Here is a 25,199-nt window from a genome sequence, read left to right as displayed (position 1 = left end):
ACTTGCCTCTGTTAAGACATCAGCAAGTTCAGTATGAACTTTAGTACGGAGGGATGTTCTGGCAACATCTATAAGGGTCTCCCTGTCCATTTCCTTGGTTACTTTGACTTGCTCCAAAACTTCAAGTGCTTTTTCCTTTGCAATCTCAAATCCTTCCGCTACTATTCTGGGGTGCAAGCCCTAATGCAAGAAAAGCAGGTAAATCATTAGCCAACAGAACATGAAACGGTATTTTTCACAAGTGGAACCTGTGGTTTCAGCATCGCATCCAATGTTGAAACACAGGGAATCTGCATACAGAGACAAAAGAATGTCCTGTCCTTCTGAATACATATAAAAGGAATGACAATCCTTCCAATGCAGAGGAAAAGCACAGGTTATTCTAGCACAGAATTAAAACCAAGGGAACTACAAAGCACACTTGGGTGTTCACTGTGCAACAGGAATGCCTATTCTGCAGTTTATACTGTCCAGTATATCTATTATCACAGAGGATCTCCTCACTAACATGCAAGCAAGAAAACTGTTTAAACTCAAACAGAATAGCCAGAAATAACAGCAAGTGTCGGATGTAACCTTATTAAAAGTGATAATATCCACAATAAGTGGTTTTGATTTTGAACAAGTCTTAGGTCTTCAGCTTTAGCTTTTCTTCATTTTACAAGTTCTGCAATGTACTCCTTTTAAGTAGAAACACGCGCTCACTTTCATGTTTGATTTATGAGTATTAGCATTAAACAAAGCAAAAGTTGAATGGTCTCAGATAAAGCTCTTCATTCATTATTATCTATGGAGTAATTATTGCATACATACCTCAGAAATATAGAGATCTGCCTGCTTTAGAAGTTCTCCAATGATCAAGACATTTGAAGTGGTGCCATCTCCAGTGATGTCATCTTGTGCAGTTGCTACTTTTGCTATCAAGGAGGCTGTTGGGTGTTGTATTTGCTAAACAAAAGCAAGAAGCTGAGCAATAAACCTTGCTACGGAAAGTAACTAATCTCAAATCAGCTAGAACAAAATATTTAAGGACTAGTTGAATTTTTGTGATTTATGTCAATTCAGCAGGATTCAACAAGTTAAAAAACAAAACAAAATAAACACACTTTAAGTCTCTTGTATTAATGCATGTAACACTAAATTTTCTCCCCCCAGATTGTGCATCTAAACAGGCTAGTCCAGCTCTCATTATGAGCAGTACTTCACTTGACAGAATCCTTTTTTTCCATTAGGGACCAGATACACCACCGCAACTATACTGCTTCTGACATTTAGACTAGTATGTTTGGAGCTAATTTAGGGATCTCTGCATGCACTGCTGCACTTATCTACTAAATGTCTGGTTTATCAATACTTGGACAGTTTATTCCTTCTTCTGAAATGGAATATTCAGCTAGTTTCTTTCTTGTCAGTTCCTCTACTGAAATATCAAGCAGCAGCACACTAGTGTTTCTGCTATAAACACAGCAGGAATATCATTCCTATCTGGCCAAAGTTCACAACCACCACACATGACCTTATGTCACTTACACAAACAGGCCTATTAATTTAAGCAACACATGTATCACTTAGCATCTCCAATTGCTGACTGGAGAGCATTTCAGCATAGGCTGAAGCCTACAAACCTACAGAGCAGCAGTATCCACATTTGATGAAATTTCTGCTTAGTAACTGTACTTAAAAAACAAAAGTGAGATAGCAAAACATGAATGGAATAATTTATGTTGTTACTCAATTAACTTTTTAATCACTCTTGTCTTTAAAGTGCTACTTCTAGTTTGAAGCAACTTATTAGATTTTTCTTGTCTGCCAGACAACTGTTTATATTAACTTGAATATTTTACGCAGAAGTTCAATAGTTTGTTAACAAGGTGGAATAGTTCACAAGGGAGGCGTGGGGCACACTACAACCTAACACCATCAGGAAATACGCCCCACTCTGGACCAGGGACAAGCAGCCGTGACCCAGGCACATGACACATGCGCAAGGCTAACGATGGGACGGCACCACCCTTCATATAATCTTCACCCATACAGTGGAGAAACTGTGATATGACTCCAGACTTGAAGGGAAAGTGATATGAATGAACTACATCCATCACTCAGATTTAAACATCTTTTAAGCCATGAACCTATAGAAATCCCCACTTTCTTAGGCCTATTCAAGTACAATAAAGGTATGCTTTTCCATAAGTAAAATAAAAGTAGCAAAAACGGTAATTCCATTAAACAGACCGTTTCCTTTTTAATTGCCAGATTAACATCTAAACTTTATCCAGTATTTACCAAGCAGCACCTGTTTCTTGATCCTCCTCCCAAGGGACATTTCCCCTCAAAGCACAGAGCCAAATACCACAGAAATACAGGCCGGGCTCAGCAGAGGATGGAGCCCCCCTTCTGCCACAGGCACCCAAAGGGAAGGGGAGCAGATTTCAGCTTCCCTAACACTCCCCGCGGCTCCCATCCCCCCCCACGCCGTAGACAAGAACCAGCTCACCATTTCCTGCAGCAGCACGTTGCCATCTTTGGTCAGCTTGATGTCTCCAGCCCCCGACACCAGCCTGCGGGGGACACAAGGCGGGTGAGCAGGCCCCCGGGGCCCAGCCACACGTGGCCGGCCTAGGCCCCGCCGCGCTCCCTCGCCATTCATTCAACCCCGCCCGCCCCGCGGCCTCCGCCTTTGTTCCGCGCCGCATGGCGGCGGCAGGAGCCGGGCCCGGCCTCCCGCGAGCCGCCCTCCCCCTCCTCACGCGCCCCCTCGGGCCCTAACGGCCGCCCCGCGCGCTGAGGCGCGTGGTGGAATGGCGGGGGGGGGGGGGCCGAGGCGCGCGGATAACCCCCCCCCCCGGGCGGGCTCCCTCACATCTTCATGGTGCCCTTGGGGCCCAGGTTGGTCCGCAGCACGTCCTGGAGCCCGCGCGCCGCGCTGATGTTCACCGCGAGCGCGGCCTGGGCCCGCGCCACCTCAGCCTTGGGGTTTAGGGCCTTCACCGCCATCGCTGCCGCTGCGCCGGGCCGGGCACGGCGAGGCGGCCGAGGGGGAGGGGGAGGGGGAGGGCAGGGGAGGCGCGCGCACCCGCGGCGGCGCCTCCCCGCCCGCCCCTTCTAGAACACTCCGACGCGCGCGCGCGCCCATTGGCCCGGGGCGCTCCAGCCGCCGTCCCATTGGCTTCGGCGCCTGTCGCTCTCTCGGCTCAGGCCCGCCCCGCGGGGCCGTTGGAAACTGTTCGTTCATATGCAAATGAGCGCGGGCGCGCGCGCTTCTTCGGCGTTAGTGAGGCGCGGGCTCCCCTCACGGGTAGCAGCAGTAATTAGCTGGCCCGCTGTCCAGTCACGGCAATTAATATGCAGTTAGCCTATGAATTTGCAAATTAGTCCTTTGGACGGGCATGGTCGCCCGGTCGTTACTCCTGCCCTCTCATGTGACATAGGCATCAGCCAGGTTTGCAGAACCATGAGAATAAATAATTAAACTTGTCGATTTAACATTAGATCAATAGAATTAATAGTTAAACGGTCTGGATTAATAATCAAAGCGGTTCTTGGTAAGAATCCAGAGTGTTGAGGTTAATCAAAGCTCTTCCTTGATACAGAAATCCTGCTTGGGCTGCAGAGGCCGGCGAGTCTCCCCTGCTCCTCTGCAGCGCGGCCACCGTGGCCTTCACAGCCTCAAAGCCACGGCACGAGGACATGGCTTTGAACCCTTGGCAAGTTTTTCTTCCTAAGTGCGAGGGAATGTCTCTCCCAAGGCAATGCTGAGATTTCTTGTGAGGCCTGTGGAAGAAAAACACAAATACTGTTAAAGTCAGTGCAGCCTTGAGAGCCGACTCTCAATGGGGTGTTGGAAGTATCCAGCCTGTGTGGCCGGTCAGGACACAGTCCTTGCGGCTGTGCAACGCAGGCTTCCTACTGGCTTTTGGGCTCCCGATTAGAGGACGCTAGATATTTTTCCTTGAGAGGAAAGCGTTTTCATGAGGAAGTCCCCCACTCCCAACAAAATCATAGGCTGCGGCCACACAGGTGTGTGGGGAAGATACCAGCCAAGTGGCATGCGGCGCCGCGGCAACCCGTCCGCTCCCGAGGGTGCTCACCCCCGGCAAGCAGGCACGCGCCAGTTTGCTCAGGCACGACCCCGAGCGCAGGGCTTCTGCAGCCCACCGCGGAGGCGGCAAGCAGCAGCGCCATGGGTCGTTTGTGTTTCCCCATCACTTCCAGCAGTAAACGCCAAGCTCGCTGTTGGGTACAGTTTCGTAGCACAAGAGTTTTGGGGGAACCTGACCGAAATGGTCAGGGAGTGAAGTGTTAAGGCAGATTCGCCAACCTCACTGATTTTGGCAGGGGCCTCTGGCACCTGCTGCTCTCCTGCTTTGGGTGATGATCTCTCAGGTTTCTGGGCAAAGTGCCACCCTGTGCAGAAGTACACCCATGCGTGTCCTGCCAGTCTGACTTGGCAGGTCTGGAGGGGACAGCTGCTAACTAAATTGCTTGGGTTTCTGATTTTTAAATGTTTTAGACAGATGTTCGAGCTGATGATGTTAGGCTGATGTTCGAGCATCTGAGCAGACATATACCACAAGTCTGGAGCCCTTCTGTTTAGCTGAGCAGGGTATATTTCTTGTAAAATATTTTAATGTTGATTCCTCAGTATAGAGAACCAGGCTGGGCTTTTTTTTTTTTTTCTTTTCTCTTCTGTTGCTGTAATCATTAAAAATAAACATTAAACATTGCAAAATGCAGGAAATCACAGTTTGTATTTCATAATGAGGATCTGGAACTCTCCTGTTAATGTTTATTCTTCATTTTCTGTAGGGATGCCACAGGCCTGCTGAAAGTAAAACGAAACAAAACAAGAAAACCCAGCCCTGAAAGGCTGCAGTGCCAATATTTAAGGTTTCAATGCCTAGCTGTAATGTGCAATTAAAATACCTAAATCCCCAGCCGCCCCCAGATTCTGCCGCCCACGGGTCACACCCAAATATTTTGCCATTCTTGCTTCTCTGTTTTGTAATTTGTGGTCTCACTCCTTTCTCTGGGCTATTCTCAGCAGAGGGCAGCCTCGTCAAGCTCATAAATGTACAAGCAGGCACACTGCATTTTATGTTTTACCTGCTGCTCGTGTGTGACCTGTCTGGGTGGCGTCCCACGGCAAGGCAGGAATTACTCGTCCTAAACACTGACAGTGCGTGGGGCTGGCTACTCGCAGTGATTTCTCCAAGTCACAGCTGAGACAGCTGCAGCCTTTTGGGTTTGGCCATTCCCCAAGCAGTTTCAGGTCTGTGAGGGGAATTATTACTGTAGGAAAATAAAGCAGTCATTTTGGCAAATTTTAGGTTGAATTTTGTGTTTTTTTTTTTTCAGAAAAGGAAAGCCATTTTCAAAGAAATTCCAGTCCTTCATGTAGGTTGTCTCCACTTCTCTTATGAAGGGAGGAGTTTCTTAAATCATGTATGAGAGTTAGGTGATGTACTTGCATTGATAGTCACACAGTGAGACTTGTGCTTTGAACTCCTGAACATCCTCTTAAAATTTCCATGCACACTTGTCTGTGCTTCTTTCCTGGCTCATATGTTTGAGGATTGCTATTTTTTTATTTTGCAGCACTTTTTAGATAGCAGTACAAGCTTTTCTTTATTTTTTAGTCTTTTAATTGTGGTTGTTGGAACTGCTCTGCATATTTGTTTTTAACGCGTAGTAAAAATACAAGGCAGATGCTAACTTGGCCTCAGTTGTCCATTGAAATCCATGAAGCTATGAGAAATTACACCAGATTAGAATCTGTAACATAATACTTAACTGAATTAAAACTAACATGTTCTTTGAACTAAGCCAAATATAGAAGATATCCTTCATGAAATATTCAGCAACAATTCTCTTAGTAAAATCATGCAGTGCTTATTTTGGCAAAAAAAAAACCCACTGCAATTCTCAGTAGAAGCAGTCTTCTTTCATCATTATCAAGATCTATTTTGATTAAGCCTTATTCACATAAATGATTTCTAAATCTCTTCTAAAGCATACTGTCCTGACATGATAAAACTAACAGACAGGACCAGACAGAACAGTGAACCATGTCACCAGTTCTGCAGCAAGGGGGCTTGGTACCAGGTTTTCCTGATACAAGAAGTTACTAATAGATGCTTATATTGACCAGTGGTTATGCAAGTACTGAAAACATTTGAAAAAAACCCAAAAACCAAAAGACAAAAAGGAAGACGTGGGAAGAGATGCACATAAGGCTTGTGATTTTAATTAATGCACATAATTTTGAGGAGTAATACTGCCGGAATTGCAAAAGAGATCATGCATAAAATGTGACTGGTGCATTCAGTGGTGCAGAACAAGCTTTCAAGATGGATAGCAGTCATAAGACTCCTATCACAAGCAAATAAAAGAAGCTAAATCAGCAATCTGGCTTTTTTGACTTTGAACCAAATAACCAACTTTATAGTTCTGGGTTGGTTGCCTCCAGTTTACTAACTAATGCCCACAGTGAACGTCTGTGGAGGGAAGCTCTTCTGTGGGATGCCAAAACACTAGCACAGACATGTTTTGCAATTATCTGCTGCTTTTGACAACATTTCATTTGGGGAAACAAAACAGAACCTTCTCAAAAACAGAGGTTTTATTTTTGCTTTCAAAGTCTTTGAAGACTTTCGATCTGAGCTTTATTCAGTGTAATATTACAAACTCTGATATACCACTGAATAGCAGTTTAAGCCAAAATGCGATACTGCAAATTTAACGCACCAAAACTTTCACCTGATCCACACACACACACACAAAAAAAAAGTTTCCCTGTCCTGCCTCTGATTCCATGCAAACTGAAACTCCAGACTGTTGCTTGTCGGAGCACCTCCGCGGCTCTCGTCCCTCGCCCCGTTGTGCCACGCTCTGCGGGAAGGGCTCCGGGGGTTTTGCTTAGACCCGTCTGTGGTTTTCCATGCCTGTAGCACAGGCTGTCTCAGTGGGGAGCAAACTCCCCATCGTCTTGCGCGCTGTGCCAAGCCATGCCTACCCAAGCGGGGAGCGCCCCAAACCGGGCCGAATGCTCCTCCCCTGACGCAGGCAAGGTTACACCTCTCCGTCCTACGCCTGTCAGCGAACAGCTGGACTTCTCTGGTTACATGTGTGCAACGATTTAAAAAAAAAAAAATCCAGGCTGGCTTACTCAGCAGGTTATAAAGAGTGATTTACAAAATGCGGCTTTCTTCCAGATCAGCCCGTGCCTTTGTATTTATGTGACTGAAGGTCTCAGCTGATCCCTTCTTTTCTTGTACAGCCAAGAGATTTGCAGCAGCAGCAACAGCCACGGGCAGTACAATACTGTAAGTCACTGGGAACGTTTTTTTTTTTCTCTCAGTTTGGAAGGGGTTGGCTTTCAGCATATTCAGATCCGTAATGCTTACCGTCTTTTTCTAGCATAGAAAGTGGAGTATCTTCTGCTGGGGCTATGACTGCACTGGCCTACAAGCTGTAGCAGCAGTGAAGCGCCTATTTTATAACAGGAGCATGAATGAATGATGCAATCGTGCAGGGGGAAAGCATCATCATTTTATCAGGATATGCACAGGGGATTGGAGGGCTGGGTATGTCAACATCCATGAGGTTTCCTCTACCCCTTTTCACCTATTTTTTCAAAGATGCTTAAAGAAATTTACAGCTAGGCACTACTGTCAGATATCTGTGTATAGCTGCAAACAATCCATCTATTGATTTGCATGCAGGTTGATCTTACTACCTTTAAAAAATGAACAGAAAACCAAGAAGCTTGGAGCAGGCTCAGTGAGCTAACTTAAGGCCTGAATCTTTCCATTCTTACACCAACAACCACAGAAATTTCCAATTATGGATGGATGGATTGAGCTTTTACAGAGTAGTACTGGCAGGAATATAGATAATCAATAATAACAATTTACTTATATTTAATTAATTTGCTTAAATGCATCATCTTTCCTCTAAAGTGATGCTGTTCTCACCCACCCCAGTGCAAACTGGGACTAACTTCACTGACAGCAGTGAGATGACTCAAGGCAAATGAATTCAAAGTTGGGCTTCTTGTGCAGCCCACAACTTTCAGTGAAGTGCTCAATCTCACATTGTTGAATGGGAAGGTGAATCAGAGTCGGAAACGCCAGAGACTGTTTGCAAAGTGTAGGCTGAGTGATCTATTTAAAGAACTATTTTAGGCAATATTTCATTAAGATTCACTTAATCTTCATTTTTTTCACAGCAATAAATTTGAATATAATGCAAAGTAGCAGGTGGCAGCACTTCTGAAAGCTGAAATGTGATAACAAGTAAAGTGTAATCACAATGATGATTTTGAGATCTCATCAAGGTCTCATCAAAATATAAGTCAGCCACAGGACACCTGGAGTATCATTTATTTTTGCCTTTTGCATGAGATGTAGCAAATATTGCAGATGTTTCAGTTTTCCACAGTGTGGCAAGTGCCCTTCTTTGAAGGGTCAGCAAACAGAAAAGACTTCAGTTGTTTTCCTTAAACATGTGGCCTTACATAATTGCTAGGCTTGCTTCAGTGACTCCACCCTCTCTGTTACGAAACAGAACTCTCTTGTGGAAATGCCAGATTTTTTTCTAAGTGGCCTGCCGGTCTGTGACACTGGCTTAATGAAATACTTCATCATTTGGAGGCAAGGTGATCTTCTGGGAATTCCACTTTCTCCTTGTAATTTCCTTTTTCTCCAAGTTTATCCTAAGTATCACCCTCTCTCTCCTCTGTCATTCTCTTTCTTATAAGTCTTCTCTGGTCTCTTCTTTGCCCTTGCTTTTCCTCTTTCGCATTTTCTTCTTTTCAGCATTTACCCACACCATTCTATTACTTTCTCAGACATGTTGGAATGTTTGCTGCTTGGATGCTTTTCCAGCATGGAAATAATAGAATAGGAAGTCTTCCTTCCTACCTCAAATCCAATCGAGAAAGATCAGAGATTTTCTACCCAAGTTTTCCAAATGGAAACAGAACTCATAATTACTGGTTGTGGGAATTCCTGTTTTCTTACCATCTCACCCAAACGTTGATGCATCTAAGCAAGCAGATGCTCTGTGTTTCAAAGTAATTCATCTTTGCCAACAGTAGCGGACTATACAGCTCTGGAATCAAAACTTGCTACTCCCTTACCACATCCCTTAGAGATTTGCCCATAGAAGTTTTATACAGCTTCAGTTCTTTTTGCTCATGTTTCCAAGTGACATGTACTTGTGAGCAAGCTACTGAGTCTGTCCTTATACCTCACTATCACCTAAGAGAAAGCTATCAGAAATCAGTAAGTTACATCAGTGTAACACCCAAGGGAGACTGGAGCATGCTTCCTCCTGTGCCTTCTTCCTCTGTGCGTGTGTGTACGTGTGTGCGTGTGTGCGCACGCACGCACGCTTTACTGAGTATCTCTCAAAAGGTAGGACATGTCCCAGAGGTGAAGTTTCCTGGTGGATGCTGTGCCAGGATGGCCTAGTGAGAATTTTGAAAACAAGGGAAGGAGCAGAACCTCTCCTGTTCTTGCTTGCATTTTCTCCCATTCCTGTTGTCCATTACTCAACACTGGTAGCCTGACCTTACCCTCTCACCTACGTTCAGTGCTGGGGAAAATTTCACAAGTCACTGAAATTGGCTTGTTACCCTTTGGAATGGCATTTGCCAACCTCTAGAGCTGATGGTGACCCCTGGGGCTCTGCAGACAAGGGCAGAACCTGCTTTCACTCCAAGTGAAATCATTGAGCTTTAATCCCTAAAATTTACTTTTCCCACCAGGAAAATCCCTGCAATAGCTGAACCTTCCTTCATAGGTTCATCTCTTTGCTCCAATATGAGTTTCCCTACCTTACAGTTCCTCACAAGATCTCAAACACATCTAATCATATGGCAGCCAAAAATGAGTCCATTTTTTCTCGGACTTAGTTCCCAGCCATAGCAGGAAATGGGAAGATTTTGGAAGGGACCAAGGGAGATGAGAAACTACTGATCTGTTTTGCATTTCAAAACACAATTCTTCCATTACAACCTGTCGTTTTTAGGCACTACAGACTATAGCCTGAAACTCTTTTGAAGGAATTACTGCATGGAACAAAGAGAAGAGAGTTAACGCCAACCATAGCTTCGCAGCTGGTATCCCCAATTTTTGCTCTAATTTGTATATATGTTCTTCAAAGTGAAGATGGCAGCAATGGTCTCATCGTTTTAAGGAATATCCAGAAGGGAAGGGAATAAGGAAACTGTGGATCCTAGGGAGAAGGAAAAGTTGATGTCTCTTCCTCCCTCCTCCCAAAGTGCATTTCTAGCTATAACATTTTTCTCAAAGAGAATAAACTTTCTAAGACATGTATCCAGAAATGTATTTCAGGTCGTCACCAAGAAATCACATAACAGTGCTATGTCACCACACAGTGACATTGCATGATAACATGGTAATGTTGCAGTGTAGCCTCGGGTTAGCATGAGGCAATGTGACATCTTTACATATTGAGGAATCAGTGCTGGAACATCATGACGCAAATGTCATGCCATGGTGATGCAACAAGTTTGTCCAGCAAAGCAAATCTTTAAAATTGGCACCAAACCCATGACTGAATTTTTCATGGACTTTATAATTTCCAATAGGCTAGAAAAAATTAACAGCATGCTATTTAAAAAATGTTAGTGAATGTTTTTTTTAATTCCACTGCACAAATATATCTAGCAAATGGCTTTCAAGATCTGCCCTGGAGTCAAATTCCCCCCCCAGAAAATCAAAACCTTCCAGAGAAAATATGAACACACTGCTGAGGAATCAATGTCAAGTCAAGGCTAATGCAAAGTAAACTTGGAATTCAGTCACATGTCTGCATGCTGCCAAGCCTTAGCTCAGAATCAGTCTCTGACTGTTAGAGGGAGGTTTTTATGTCCATGGCTGCTTAAGAGAGAGGTTTCTTTTATGTGCTATGCTGATGGTGTATGACTATATTTCTTTTATGTACAGTGCCATAAATATAGTCTGTGATTTATAGGAAAATAGAGAATAACACACACTCTCTGCTGCAAATAACTCTTTAGTGAAGCTCTTAAGGATAGATCACAGTTTTATAATATGTCCTAAGGACAGTGCAAGGAACAGCTCTGTTGCACCAGGAGTGGAGACCTGACAAATTATGGTTCAGTCCTTGTTTCTTCCTTTCCCAGAAGAGGAGTTTGTAAAAGCACTTTTTTGGAATATCTCCTCTTACTCCGTACCCACTCACCTTTGCTTGCTGGCACACTGAGGAGGCTGAGCTCAGGCTCTGTCCTACCTCCTCGCCCCTGAACTGAATGTTCATGAGGGAAGGGTGAGCTGAGTGGTATCTGCTCCCCCATCCTCACCCACACCTGTGACACACATGATAAGCACTGAAGAAGCTCCTGTGTCATCTTTGTAGCCTTCTGCAAAAGCCATGAGCTCACTTAGGTTATTATGGCCATGTGTCCACACTACAAAACTCAAGAACAAATAGAACATCCCTCTCAGTACTGTTTCACAGCTGTCTTTGGGTGGTTTTGCCTTTAAAATATCCTATGTGACTTTGCTCTCTCTGTTTCTTGGTATTTTATATTTAGTACTGATAACTACCTGTTAAGTGCAGACTAACATTTATAAATATAGTTCTCAGATGTTCACCTCAGGTTTCACTCTTTAGGCACAATGTCTTCTCCATTTATGCATACCTTTTCTCTTACCTTTCAACGAAGGACTGGAGTATTCTCTCATATTCTGTATACATGAACATTTACAAGATGAGTATGTGTGTTCTGTATGTTTTTTCAGTGACTATGATCATTTTTCATAAAAATCTTTTTATCCCAATACTCACCATTTGGTGTCAAAAGCACTTCATTCAGTATGAGCGTAGGATATCTTGCATGGATGTGGTGTTTTAAAAACTCAGGGCCATAACTCCAAGGGGTCTAACTCACGCAAGTACACTAGCCATGATAATGGTTCACATGCATGGGCATAGAGAATGATTGTCAGATCTCTGTAGGGAACTTCAAGAGCAAGAAGTGAAAAACAACGACTAATTAAGAAGGTGTTGGAACTACTAGAACTGTTTAAGTTGGAACTTAAACCCAGCTAGACTGGGTTTAAGTACTGGTATGAAAACACTGTCCTGACAGTTTACCACTGCTTTTTCTAATGAGAAATGCATTCATTTCTGCTTCTGAACAGAAGAACCCAGTTCCCCAGATCAGTTGAAACTGTCTGCAGTTTGCTGAGTTTGATCCCAAGTTTCTATTCAGTTCTTAGTCAATCCTTAGTTAAGCAGAACTGCTGTCATGTCTTGTGCAACTAAGGGCTGAATAGTACAAAAGTGAAATCTTCAGGATTTAGCTCAACAGTAATAGTGCAGGCTTGAATAGCAGCTTTCAGTCTGAACACCTTAAAACACTTGGACAACCACTTCTACCTGCCACATTGCAGAGAAAGGACCATAAACTATGGTATGCAGTATTAGCAATAGGAACAAAAGTAAAGATTCCCATTTCCTGTTTTGACCATTAACTGTTAAGCTGTGGTCTCTTAGTGAGCAGACAGAAGCCACCTCATGAGGCAGCACTGCTGTTGACTGTGTGTGAACCTGGGATGTTGCCCGTCTGATAGTGAGTTAGTTCGGTTAGTTCGGTTTCCTAAGCCCAAGACTTCATTGAGATTTATAAAAGACTAATTCCCAATGTTAATGTCCAAATCTTTTATACATTCATAGATCATTCATAGGGATCTAAACCTTCATGATTTAGGGACAACCACTCACTGATAGGTTTAAAACAACTATGTCTACTGTGATCAAGAAAATCCTTAGGTGAAAGCCAGGGTTGGGTTTCTTTTACTATCTCCTGGAGCTGTGAGGGCAAGACAAGACAGAGAATTACAAGTCCTCACCATAGCTGGCAGTCTGATAGTTGGTTCAGCAAATGCCAAGTACTACAACCTTGAACCCCATGTGAACATCAATGGGCCGAGCCTGCAGAGAGCAAATCAGCAGTTGGACAAAGCTCCACTGCCCACCTGTAACGTAAATTGGGCATCAGTAGGCAGCAACAGCAGAGAGCAAATCAGCAACTGAGCCAGACCTCCACCACCGCTAACTCTCATTGATAAAAGCTGGCTACCAGGCTGTGCTCGGCCCTACTTGCAAGGATCAGATCAGTCACTCCAATGGCTCAAGACGGAGTGCAGTACTGTGACTCACAGAAAGACTTTATCTTACCCTCTTACAGTAAAAAGGTTCCTAAAAGGATGGCGTCTCTCTTGGAGATGAAAGAAATCTTCCGCAATGCTGATGCAGTATGCTTTGACGTGGACAGTACAGTCATCAGGGAAGAAGGCATTGATGAGCTTGCAAAGTTCTGTGGAGTTGGAGATGCTGTTGCAGAGATGTACGTATATTTTTTGCTATTTACTTCATATGAACAGTAATAAAAAATAATTGTGGATAAGGTTAAACTGTGACAATAGATTTACGACGGGGATTAATTCAACTCAGTGTTTTGGGAGATTATTATAGTTTAAAAGGGATTTTAGGAATAATATGTAGCATTAATGAATAATGAAGTAACTTACTTTTTTGGAATTGTGGAGCCACTCAACAAAATTATACTGAAATAAATACTGTGAAGTTAATTTCTTTGATAGGCTAAGATCAGGTCTCGTCATTAAACTTGGCAGAGCACTAGCAAAACCTGATCTCTTATTATGAGGTGGAGGAGAGGGGACAAATCTGATGACAATTCTTTGAGGCTGATTTGTTTCCATTGAAACTAGTAGCAAAAATTCCGTTAACTTGAGAGAACATCATCTAGCCTGCAGTTTAGGAATTCTGGTCCCACTGGCTCAGATACACTCACAGAGGGAATAAAGCAGTTTTCTTTTGTCTCGCTGGTTCTTAAAATGCAGCAACTATCTTAAGAAATATCAGCAGTCTTCCACTGCGTCCAAAAAACCTGACAGACTGTAGGCATACAAGTACTAACTGGTCTCCAGGCTCAGAAATAGCTTTTCTCTGTTAGATTACATAAATCTTTTCACATTTTTAGTCTTTTGTTTCCCATTCTCTTTATTTCTTCCCATAATACTGGTCAACTAACTTGAAAATATCCTGTCCCTTTTTGCACTCACTAGAGCTGGACCTGAACTAAGTTACTAAATCTGAATCTTTGCCTGTAGTTTGAGGGGGATTTGCAATTTGGATCTAAAGTGGATGGCTCCAATCTCTCTCTGCCTGCAATTCTCCTACAAGTAGTTGCTACCAACCTTCTCAGAGCACCAATCTCCTGTAAAACATAGACACAGCGTAACCTAGAACCTATAGACTCTTAACTTGTTCCTTGGTTCCTCTTCAACTAACAGTTCTTGAGAGAAGCCACAGGTTCTTAAATGTCACTGATTTGCTTTGTTTGGATCACAATTTAGGACCCGCAGAGCTATGGGTGGCACTGTGACATTCAAGGCAGCTTTAACAGCACGACTAGGTCTCATACGTCCCTCTTACGAGCAAGTGCAAAAATTAATATCTGACCATCCACCTCAGCTAACACCAGGAATAAGGTAAGAGGAATTTCAAATGATCTAATCAAAAAGCTTTCCAAAACTATAAATAAACAAAGCTCTTTGACATTAGTGAGGCTGTAAGACTGTGGAGTTGGTTTAGAATCTCTTCCTATTTGATTTTCATGTTGCATACAAAGCTCAAGTCAGGAGCTTACAATGGTCTGAGTCCACATCAAGTAGATAAACATCCATGTAAAAGAAAATAGTCTTACGTATTAACTGCTATTTTGGCTGGCAAGCTCACATTCCAGCTCAAAGATTGAATGGGCTTGGAAAATAATCTGTTCAATCACATCCAGAAGTGATTTTTTCAAGGCTAATACAACTGGGAGGTTTAATATCCAGTGCTTTGGCTTGGTCTATTCTGCAATTACAGCACCTATCTCTTGCACTCCTGTGGGCATTCATACCTCTGGACTCTGCTTAGGGTTCAAGAGTTACCCATTTTGTACCGAAGTCACTAACAGTATTAAAAAATCATTAAGGGGAAATACCCACACAAACACACACACACACTTTATCTATCTATCTATAGATATATATATTTACATGTATATAGATATATATATGTATTTCTTCATCTTTGGGTTTGGAATAAACATTAGCTATTTCAACTGAAAAGATTTTTTTTCCTATTCAAATTGTTTCAAACAATTGAAATTGTTTCTTTACTATGAAATCCAGCCACAGTTCTAAGTCTAAAATATTTTTAGTTCATACAGTAGTTCTTGACAACTTATATTTTCTTATATCCTCCTATATTTTTTCTTATATCTGCTTACTTTTTCTCCTTGAAATGAAGCACATGCTCAGCTCTTTCTGTGGAAGGCATAGCTAAACTACAAAGGAGGCATTGTTTCCTTGTTTAGAATCACATGATTTTCCTTTTCATTCCTTCCCTTTCTTCCTCCTTCTCTGTGTAGCCTGCTTTAAGCCTCCACTTTTCTAGTATTTAGCATTTCTGCTTTTATTGCTACTACTTAGCTTTGCTGCATGTTGATCTTTCTGACTGTAGAGCCAAATCCTGTAAAACTGCCTTCAAGTCTCATTGCCATTAACTGGGACTGAAAACTTTTCACTTCTCCTTCCATGATTCCTTTTCTGTAGCTACTGCCATCTTCTAAAGATATTATTGCTGTCCAGGGTCTTCAGGGAATCATCTCCGATTTAGAAATTTTCTGCAGTTTGCACACATTTCAGCCCACTTTTGTATTTTGGTGCAGTGGTTGCATCTCCCCTGCATTCTTTACATTTTCTGTATTATAGATACTTTTTCTTGCTTGTTTTATACCTAACTTCAGAAAAAATTTCTGAACTGGATCTGCTGTCATTTGTTCAAGGGAACTAATGTGAACAAAATGAAAATATAAAGAAAACATTTCTAGGGAGCACTTATTTCTGAGAGACTAAATACCTGTTTTTTTCTGGATATAAGATAGTTTTGTTAAGCTCATTTCAAGCCAACTGTATGCATGAACATGCAAAGGAAAGAAGGAAAAGCTTCAGGCAGCAGAGAAGAATGGAGCTGGAAAGCAGCAGACCTCCCAAGTAAACCGGAGTAATGCAAGATATGGGCAGCCTTGCTTAGGAAGATGTATTTTAGCCTCCTTGTTATCCCTTCAGCACACCTTGATCCTGCGAGGCGCTCACGCCTGGTGATTGTTCTTTCTTCCCAGGGAGCTGGTGAACAGGCTTCATCAGCGAGGCGTCCAAGTCTTCTTGGTCTCTGGGGGGTTTCAGAGCATCGTGGAGCACGTGGCCTTGCAGCTGAACATTCCAACAGCAAACGTCTTCGCCAACAGGCTGAAGTTTTACTTTAATGGTGAGATTCGCCTACTGGCTCTTTTCTCTGCTAATTAATGCCACTTTTTGAGTTCAAACTGAAGTCGGATATCGGACTACAGTGGGCTTAAAGTCAACCAGGATCTGTGGTTAGCCATCTGTCCAGGCTGTATCACTTTGTTACCAATCCAGCTAGTTCTAGGTAGGGAAATTGCAAGCTCCCCAAAACATGAGTTCAGATCACTTTCCAGACATATGAAATACAGCTGTGGTTACTTTTTAATTGCGAGCTGTGCCAGAAAGTTGTAGGTATTACAGTTGCTGACAGCAGAGATTAATTTTCTCTTGCTCTTTCAAGTTTAAAGAGTTTATTATGCTAATCTGCTTTTAAAGGCAAACATTAGTTTCAGTGACTGAGGAATGTACAGGGACCAATGGACTTAACTTTTGTAAAACAACTCTGGACCTCATGCTAGTGCAATCAAGCACAACTGTGTTCAGTGGTTTCTTTCTTAATGTTTCATACATTTTTATACATTATATTGGTAGCTGCTTTTGATAGGTTTAGACCAGAATGCCTGGGAATGGATTTGTGATACTACCCATATGGGGTTTCTACTTTTACATTAGTGCTTCAGCTTTTTGAAAATACCTCCAATGATGACTTAGGTCAAATCCTAGTTTTTGTTACCTTCTAATTAGTTCACCAGGATGCGCTGATTGTGAGGCTTACCTGCCTGCATGTAATTAGCTGTCTTCTGAAGAAAAGACCATAGGCATCTATCTTTCTTCATTTCCAAGGAGTTTGTTGATATCATTCTCAATATCTGGGCTTTGCTATAAACCCTCTGAAGTAATTACACACGCTGTCTATGTCTAACTTGTCCTTCCACTGTGTTCTAGGAGAATATGCAGGATTTGACGAGACACAACCAACAGCTGAATCAGGAGGGAAAGGAAAAGTTATTACTCATTTGAAGGAACAGTTCCACTTTAAAAATGTAGTTATGATTGGAGATGGAGCTACGGACATGGAAGCCTGTCCGCCTGCTGTAAGTATTAAAGAACTGGAATTCCCTCTGAGCAAATGCTTTGGAAAAGAAAAGCTGTTTGAATACTCCTCAGGATTTCAAAGAAGATCTTTAGCACTTTCAGCAACCTAAAGAGATCTGTGTAGGTAATTTTCTCTAAAAAGGCTGTGTCATACAATTGTTGATTTCTCTCAGTCCAGACAATCTCAGCCTCTCACCCGCTCTGGGCCAGCTGACAGGAACAAGTAGCATCATCTAAAGATAAAATGAGGATACAGGCTATTTATCTTTCTCTTATGCATTCATTCTGGGATATCCACATAAATATGCTCTTGCTCTCTCTTTGTGCAATTCACAGGCCAGCTAGATACCTTGGCATCCTCTTGATACCAGATTCTTATATATTTGCAAATGGTCTAGCAACCAGTCTCATATCAAGCTGTCTGCCCTTCCTATCTATGCCCCTGTTTTAAGTGCTTGCTTCTGAGCAGAGGTCTTAAACTACCAAGATCCCAGTTCTGAACACTGATAAATGGTGCTTATAGCATGAAGACCCTGCACAGATTTGGTGCACACCTACCTGATGTCAGCATAGCAAGAGGGTTCATCTCACTGTAGAGCAATGACATCTTTGAACATGGCAGCCCTGACAGGGTGAAATAATTGAAAATAACAAATAGAAAGCTTTTAAAAATGGTTATTTTACAAAGCAAGAGATCTTAATTCCACTTCATCTTTAGTGCCTTTCTCTATGTAAAAGTACTCCAATGCCCTGGCTTCGCCAGTGTTGGGGGACAGATATCCTATCGCATGGAAATGCACAGGAGCAAATTCTAAGGGTTACTGTTGATGTAAGTTATGACAGCAAGTCCCTTAACATTAAATATGTGCACCACCAATACAGCTTAATATATGCTTAATGGTTTCTACCTGAAGGCAAAAAACAAGCAGTGGAAATTTAAACACTGCACCTTCATTGCAGCTGGTTTTCTAAAATCTAGAAATGATGATTGTTCCTGGTTAATGATTGAAGACATGGTTAAAGATTGCTTCTGGTATCTATCAAATGAGGTAAACAGGGCTAAGATAAACAGTAGAGGGATAATTGTGAGATGTTGCATGGATATTCAGATGTTAACTCATTCTTGAATATTAAGGATTTATGTTGCATCACAGTTACATCAGATTTTCAGTAAAGTCTTGGATCTGAACAGTCTTGATGTTGCAAGGTACTGAGGCGCAACTTTGCTACTGGAACAAAACTTCAATAGCCAAAGTGCTGCAAAATTGAGCATTAATGAAGTTCTTGGTAATAAATGTGAAAAATAAACATGCAAAGTAAAATAGATTTCTTTGGGAGGGGAGGAAAGCCATAATTTTGAAGTTCAATCTTAAAAACAAACTTAATTGCAGAAAAGCTCCATTCCTTATACGGGACTGCAGTAATATATGTGCCCATTCTTTCTTTTTTGCTAGGACTGCTTCATTGGATTTGGAGGAAATGTAATCAGGAAGCAAGTAAAGGAGAAAGCTAAATGGTACATTACTCACTTTGACGAACTGCTAAAGGAACTGGAAGAACGATAAATTATACAGTAAAATAATATATTTAACAACTATAAATACAAAGCAATTAAACATATTTGTTTGCAAAGTTGTGTTCTGGATTTTTAAAAAGATTTTGGGTGGTGATCTCTTTCTTCTCTTTCTGACCTGGAACTCATGATGCAAACGTTCCCATGCTACTCAAATATTTGTAATGAAAGTGCTAAGTTTTTTTAAAACATCTTTTTCAAGGTGGAAGAGGTCAGTTGATTATTCACTCACTAGTGAACACCCAAGGAAGGAATTTATCAATAAGTTATTAACCAGGGACCAATCCATTAATGTATTATTAATAGATACCTATTGCTTCAAAATCATTGAAGCTAATACCCATATTTATTTTGGGTAGTAAAAGAAGAATAAGGGGACCACAAGAGAGAAGTTTGTGTAACCAATAAAAAATATAATAATAATAAATAACAATAATAAAGTCTTACGAAGTAAAACAATATGGTAAGTACTTTCCACTCCAAAGAATCTCAGAACTAGGTTAAACAGTGAAAAAATAGGTAAGAAGTATACTTTTCCTTATTACTTAGCATCTCTGCTTTCATTAAAATAGGGCTACAGGAGAACCTGAGATGTGATCTGTTACTTAACATCACTGTTATTCAACCTGTAGTCTCAAAGACATGAGGTGCATGCAAACCTAAGATATATGTAACATTCATCAGCATCCAAGAAGCATATTTTAAAGCTAGTGATACGGTGCTTCCAATATCTCATTAAAATATTTACAAGTAAAGTCCAAAACTGTGATTTTGTAAAACAGCCACACTGTTTACTTAAGTGTTTTATTTATTTAACAATCCCTGCCCTGTCAACCTGTAACTCGATAGAAGCTGATTCATCTATCTTTACAAACAAATAGTCTACTGATTAAGAAAACATTGGGAAACACTAATGTAGTCTCTTTCCTTGCCTCAAGTGTGGGTCAATTACCCTTGAACTGTTTGTGCCGGAAATATGTCTAACCTGTTCTAAACAAGTATTTCTCTGAGCTCCAACTATCAAATCCTGGTCTCTTAATGGGCTTCTCTTTTGTGGCTGCACTGTCTGATGCAAGAGAGACCTTGCACAGCACTCACTTGGTAAATGTTGCCTCTTTGGCAGCAAGGCACTGAAAATGCTTTTGAGCGTGTCTTTTTAACCAGCTTTGCTGAAGCAATGTGGTACTTCTATGAAGACTTTTATGACCCAGACATGCTTATAAGAACTTCACCTGAGATAATGTAAAAAGCTTTACTAACATCAAAGTTTATGTCACCTCTTCCACTTCTTCCCATCTACAAAACTTGTTACCATCACAGGAGAAAGATGGGTTTATATGACACGATTTGTCCTGGAAAAAAAAAATTTGTGCTAGCTCTTATCTTCCGGGTGCTTACGAATAGTTCCAGTATTTTTATGGAAACTGAAGAACAGATTGAGTACTTTAATTCTCAGGTTCTTCTCTTCTGTCCCACCACACCTTTTACTGACAGGAAGAGAAGCAAGCTATATGTCTGTCTTCCAGAACTTCACAGTCTCCACAAGATAATCACTACTGATTTACACAACTTGCAGTACATTTCCTTAATTTAATGAGATTAAATCAAGGTGAAATGAAAGAACTCCTGTCCAACTGTTTGAGCATCACCAACAATTAAAACAAATACTGGTTCTATCCATTCTGCTAAATCATCAGAGAAGATATGGGTAAAACAGAAGCATTAACAAAGCCTCACAGATAGTGATGAATGGCAGTTCTCAAGGATGCCATCTAATGTTTTTGGCAAAAACAGAGACAATAATAATTTCTTGAAGTTACACCAGCATAAAACTATTTAAATTCTAAGGAAGTAGAATGGTTAAAAGAAAACAAATTCAGACACAAACTTTTGATGGCTTTTTAGAGAAATGCAGACATATAAACAATATCTGTATACAGAGGTTAAAAAACTTCATGAAAGCCAGGAGGGACATAGCTGGCAGACTGTTCACCAGAACTCTTCAGTATTAAACATGATCTCTTTTAAATTCTTCCTGAGAAAAATCTCAGCCAGCTCCAAGGCAGCTCATGTACAATAAAGCTTTTGTTTAAGCAAGAGTGTATAAGTAGAACAAGTGTAAACACTTTCTATTCTCATTCAGTGTGTTCCTCTGCTCTCCTCCAAGATGAAACTCTACAGTTACGGAGCAAGTGTTTCTGTTTGCTGCAATTTTCTATTGAATTAAAAGGCCAATAAAAAAATTTAACATCCAGCTAATCAGCTATGGGCCCTGATCTTACAAAAACTGAGACATGCTTCACTTTAAGTATATGTAATTTCACTAATGCAACAGTGAAAAGCCTATGCATGAGGCTTTGTGCCACAGAGATGTTAACATTCACCACAGTATCTTCTGTCAGTGTGACTGCTATGGAAACACGGCATCATGCCAATGATTTCACAAGAGCTCTTTAGGTCTGACTGGTTTGAAAAAAATAACATCCCTTTCCACTGGGCAAATATCAAGCCCTACCTTTGTCCAGGAGGTACCAAAAGGAGTATTTAACTTAGTGAGTGGCTGAACTCTTTAGTCTTTACAGCGCTGAAGATAGGAAAAAAATAGGAGGGAATAAAGCACGAGAGGGAAACTCCAGTGTTAAAGCCAACCTACCAATTTATGTGAACATATCACAACCGAGCAAAGCCTGGGGAGTAGTACACCTAATCAGGCAGGTAATCACCTGGTCTCCAAGTGGGTCTCCTGCTAAGAGCACAAGGATGCATATTGTTTCACATAAAGGTTTTTTTATTGTAATGTAATCTATTCAGTACGGAACTATTGCTTTAAGTCATATATTCAATCTGCATGAGGGAACTTATTAAAAGAACAATTTGCACTCTTTAGAGGAAGACTACAGGACAACTCAAACCTGAGTTTTACTTATTTCTTCATTACAGTGCTGTGAATTGTAACAGGAATCGACGTATTACCAGATACCCTTCCAGGCATCATGCCCTACTTTCCAATCACTAGAAAGTGACGTCAGTTCTAGTCTCCGTGATTTCTACCCTAAGAAATGATGATGTATTGCTAACCAATGGAAAAACGGAAAATTGGCCATGAAATTAAGAGGGGAAATCAACACAGAGTTCACGGCAGAGGAAAACAAACTTAAAAAAGGGCTTAGGCAAAGGGAAGTAAAAAAGGATTGCTATTATTTATTTATCTACTGTGACACAGCTTGTGATTTTACATAGCTATCTGTAAGTAAAATAACAGGAACCAGTGTCTCCCTGATGATGGCCAGGGAACAACTTGGAAGCGCTGCATGATAGGAGGCATAACACATTGCAACAACACTACTGGGAGTACACAATTCAGACCTTAGATAGTATATAAAGACTGAAGAGACTTGTGCCATGATGATGCTACCCCACAGAACATCCCGTTATACCTTAGATTTTTTATTCATGCAAAACTTCATAGACCTTAAAATAAGAGTTCTGCCTGACTGGATTTAATTCCTAGCGCTCATGGCTGAAGATAAGAAACACGGATTCAATCAGAACCCATAAAATCTTTCAATGCCAAAAATGTTTTTTGCCTTGCATTTCCAACCAAGATTTCTGGCAACAAAGGATAAGTTACCAGGAAAACTCTCTAGGAACAGAAAACATGGGGGGATACTAGCAAAGAAGGACTGGAAGCTGATGCTGTCTGTTTTCTCCTTTGCAGCTAAACAGTAGTCCAAAAAATCTGCAAGAAGATAGCCCTAAATGATAGCACTGTTCATGTGGCTGATTTAAAGAAGGAACAGCTTAAATGATATAATTAGCCCATTATATAAGCTGAGCTGAGAACTTTAAGCTAATATAATACAGAAATTTACTCAGTAAAATTCCATTATCAATTGGCAACATAAACACTTAGGAGCAAAATATGAAAACAGACAAGAACCAGATCAAATGCTGACTTTGTTCAAGATAAAATTCAAATGAAGTTAAGAGTGTATTGTACTTCACATGGGAGGAAAAGGAGAAGAAATCAGGCCTGAAAAATTAAGCATAATTTGTGGAGAAAAATCAAAAGAAAAATACTTCATATTTATCACTTTAGCGCTTAGGACCTCTAGAGCACTTAGCAAAATGAAATGTTAGGGAGATACTGTAAGCTCATTTTGGAGAAGGAGAGCAGAATACTGGGAAATGCTTTTCTTGACACAGAGCAGGTGATATTGGCTAATTAAACAGAAATATTTTATGCAATTATTCAATTCTTTTGTAACAAACACTGTGCAAGATGATATAAAACACAGATGGTGCAATACACATATGGTGCCAGTAATATGTGAAAATTAAAAGGATTTTATTCACTGATATGTTCTTGCTGAAAACTCATTGAAATGTACAAACTGGACATTCAGTAATTGATTTGTACATTCTGTATGTTACACAGACTCTTGTAGCCACTTTGAAGAAAGAATATGACTTTCACTTACAGGATGTTCACATCATTGCAGACACTAAAAGTGTTGATATATTCTATGCTAAAAGTGAAATCAAAATAGAACTGGACATAATGGTACACTGCTTTATGTCAATCCTATTGACTCAACATGCGCCGGTTTCACACATCAATTCATAAGTACCTACTGTATAGTTAGTGAAACACCTGACCAAGCATATGTCTGAAGGCATGACTGCTTATTAAATAAAACCCCTTTTCCTAGACTTCTCTGTTATTTTTAGCAATGAATGTATTTAACTGAATTCAAATGCCTGTAGAATGTTCAGACAACCACTTGTTGTCAATCACTTTGAACACCGCGAGTCATACTTCCAAAAAGGCTGTAAATAATTTCACAAAATTAATTCCAGGTGTAGACATCTAGACAAATGTTCAGTTACTTTCAACAGGCTTCAGAGTCCTTGCAAAATGGAATGCACTATTCTCTGCCCATAAACTATCACCTGACTAGCAGTATTATCCTTAATTAATAACTGCCTACTTTTAAGTTTAGAGCTACTTACCGATTTCAGTCCCGCTAAAACAGCTAGGTGTATTTCAGAATTACAGAGACATTGTAGCTGCCTGGGGGCATTAGAGCTCCTATTTTCAGAACTCCCCTTTCTGTTTTTTTAATCTGCAGTCATTGTAACGTTGCACAAAGGCCATAGCAACTGTAATGTTCCCTTCCTTTGCCGATACTGAACAGTGGGCATTTACAATCACAAGACACCAAGTACTGTATGCCATATTTAACCTGAGGAGCCTGTCTCACAAAGGAACTTGTATATGTCTTTGAACTTGTTTATAGTTAAGCAACCTTTAAATTGCAGTCCTACATTTATTTTCTAAGAGCAAAAGGTCATTAGATTCTGAAGAAAAGAGGTCTCTTTTATAAGCTCAGTACAGTACTTTTATATTTCTGACTATGATATACAATGTATACCATAAATTAATTTAAGACAAATACTTGTCACTTTAATCCATGTAGGCACAAGTAAATCAATGACGTTACTGAAGTGGAGAAATCTTCAATGGTATCATGATTCTGGACTCCATTTCCTGAATAAGGGGCACTGAAAAAAATTGAGATAGGGTTTAATTTCACTAATAAAGATCATAAGTAGTTCTGTACACTCAGTTTGAACAGGTATTATTGTCTTCAGATCACTCTCCTAGCTACAGCATGCCAAATCTTCAGTAACCATCAACAATCCCGTAACTGAAGCATAATAGTTTTGAGAACAAGTGATTTTTTTAATATAATCTGCTTTGATCCTTTGAACCAAAACAACTTTTGAAGACAAATATTTCTACTCCTTCCCACCAAAATTAAAGCCATCTTACAATTATTCTGGTATACTTCCTTTGCAATCTACCCTATTTAACCAACATCTGAAATTATTAGCATACTTTTGTGACAGTTTTGAGAGCCGTTTTTCATCTCAAAGATCTTCTGGCTCCTAGCTCCCAAGTCTAATTTGCCTTTTCAAAGGAATGTATTTAACAAAGTTCCAGTATTTCATGAAATAGTAGAGGTAAAAAAAAAATATATAAAGATAAATTTCATTATTTACTGCCTAAATTTTTGGATACAAACTTAAATATTTCACAGATCTGTTCCCTTACAGGACAAGTGCTTTTATAAACATTTACTATTACTGTAGCACTTTTTTTTAGCTACGAGGTAAGCACTCTAAGATTGTACAGTCAATTGTAAAGTTCA

The 25,199-nt window shown here is 40.7% G+C and overlaps 3 protein-coding genes and 1 non-coding gene across 6 annotated transcripts in view; 1 reads left to right on the top strand and 3 right to left on the bottom strand.

Moving 5' to 3' along the window:
- Nucleotides 1-3,045, bottom strand: part of CCT6A (chaperonin containing TCP1 subunit 6A) — a 7,747-nt gene extending 4,702 nt beyond the window's left edge. The window contains exons 1-4 of the mRNA XM_067309624.1: nt 2,864-3,045; nt 2,498-2,561; nt 814-948; nt 7-180 (exon numbers count right to left, since the gene is read on the bottom strand). Of these exons, the coding sequence (XP_067165725.1) occupies nt 7-180; nt 814-948; nt 2,498-2,561; nt 2,864-2,997 (507 nt within the window). The 5' untranslated portion in view covers nt 2,998-3,045. The remainder of the gene's footprint in view (nt 1-6; nt 181-813; nt 949-2,497; nt 2,562-2,863) is intronic.
- LOC136993967 (small nucleolar RNA SNORA22) lies at nt 309-440 on the bottom strand. The gene has a single exon (XR_010886245.1). It is a non-coding gene; the product is annotated as a small nucleolar RNA SNORA22 (small nucleolar RNA).
- On the top strand, nt 2,505-24,201 carry PSPH (phosphoserine phosphatase). Of its 3 annotated transcripts, XM_067309627.1 has the most exons (7): nt 2,573-2,581; nt 7,280-7,325; nt 13,247-13,405; nt 14,439-14,573; nt 16,253-16,398; nt 17,262-17,410; nt 18,866-24,201. In XM_067309627.1, the coding sequence occupies exons 3-7, from the start codon at nt 13,266-13,268 to the stop codon at nt 18,974-18,976; spliced, it is 681 nt and encodes a 226-aa protein (XP_067165728.1). In that variant the 5' UTR covers nt 2,573-2,581; nt 7,280-7,325; nt 13,247-13,265; the 3' UTR covers nt 18,977-24,201. The 3 variants fall into 3 exon arrangements, with proteins under 3 accessions (XP_067165727.1, XP_067165728.1, XP_013811266.2); XM_067309626.1 differs by lacking the exon at nt 7,280-7,325 and having other exon boundaries at nt 2,505-2,581; XM_013955812.2 differs by lacking the exons at nt 2,573-2,581; nt 7,280-7,325 and having other exon boundaries at nt 13,137-13,405.
- NIPSNAP2 (nipsnap homolog 2) overlaps nt 23,312-25,199 on the bottom strand; it is a 15,486-nt gene continuing 13,598 nt past the window's right edge. Inside the window, exon 10 of the mRNA XM_067309625.1 lies at nt 23,312-24,549. Coding sequence (XP_067165726.1) covers nt 24,485-24,549 — 65 coding nt within the window. The 3' untranslated portion in view covers nt 23,312-24,484. The remainder of the gene's footprint in view (nt 24,550-25,199) is intronic.

This window comes from Apteryx mantelli, chromosome 22 (genome assembly GCF_036417845.1).
Source record: "Apteryx mantelli isolate bAptMan1 chromosome 22, bAptMan1.hap1, whole genome shotgun sequence".
Lineage (NCBI taxonomy): Eukaryota > Metazoa > Chordata > Aves > Apterygiformes > Apterygidae > Apteryx > Apteryx mantelli.
Note: the sequence above shows the minus strand (reverse complement) of the source record. Positions and strands in the feature narration are given on the sequence as shown.

Excerpts from the sequence above, each read along its gene's own strand:
- PSPH (XM_013955812.2), top strand. The coding sequence starts at position 13,185 with ATGGCTCAAGACGGAGTGCAGTACTGTGACTCACAGAAAGACTTTATC. Across the intron at positions 16,399-17,261 it reads GCTGAAGTTTTACTTTAATG|GAGAATATGCAGGATTTGAC; the intron begins GTGAGATTCGCC and ends ACTGTGTTCTAG. Across the intron at positions 17,411-18,865 it reads TGGAAGCCTGTCCGCCTGCT|GACTGCTTCATTGGATTTGG; the intron begins GTAAGTATTAAA and ends CTTTTTTGCTAG.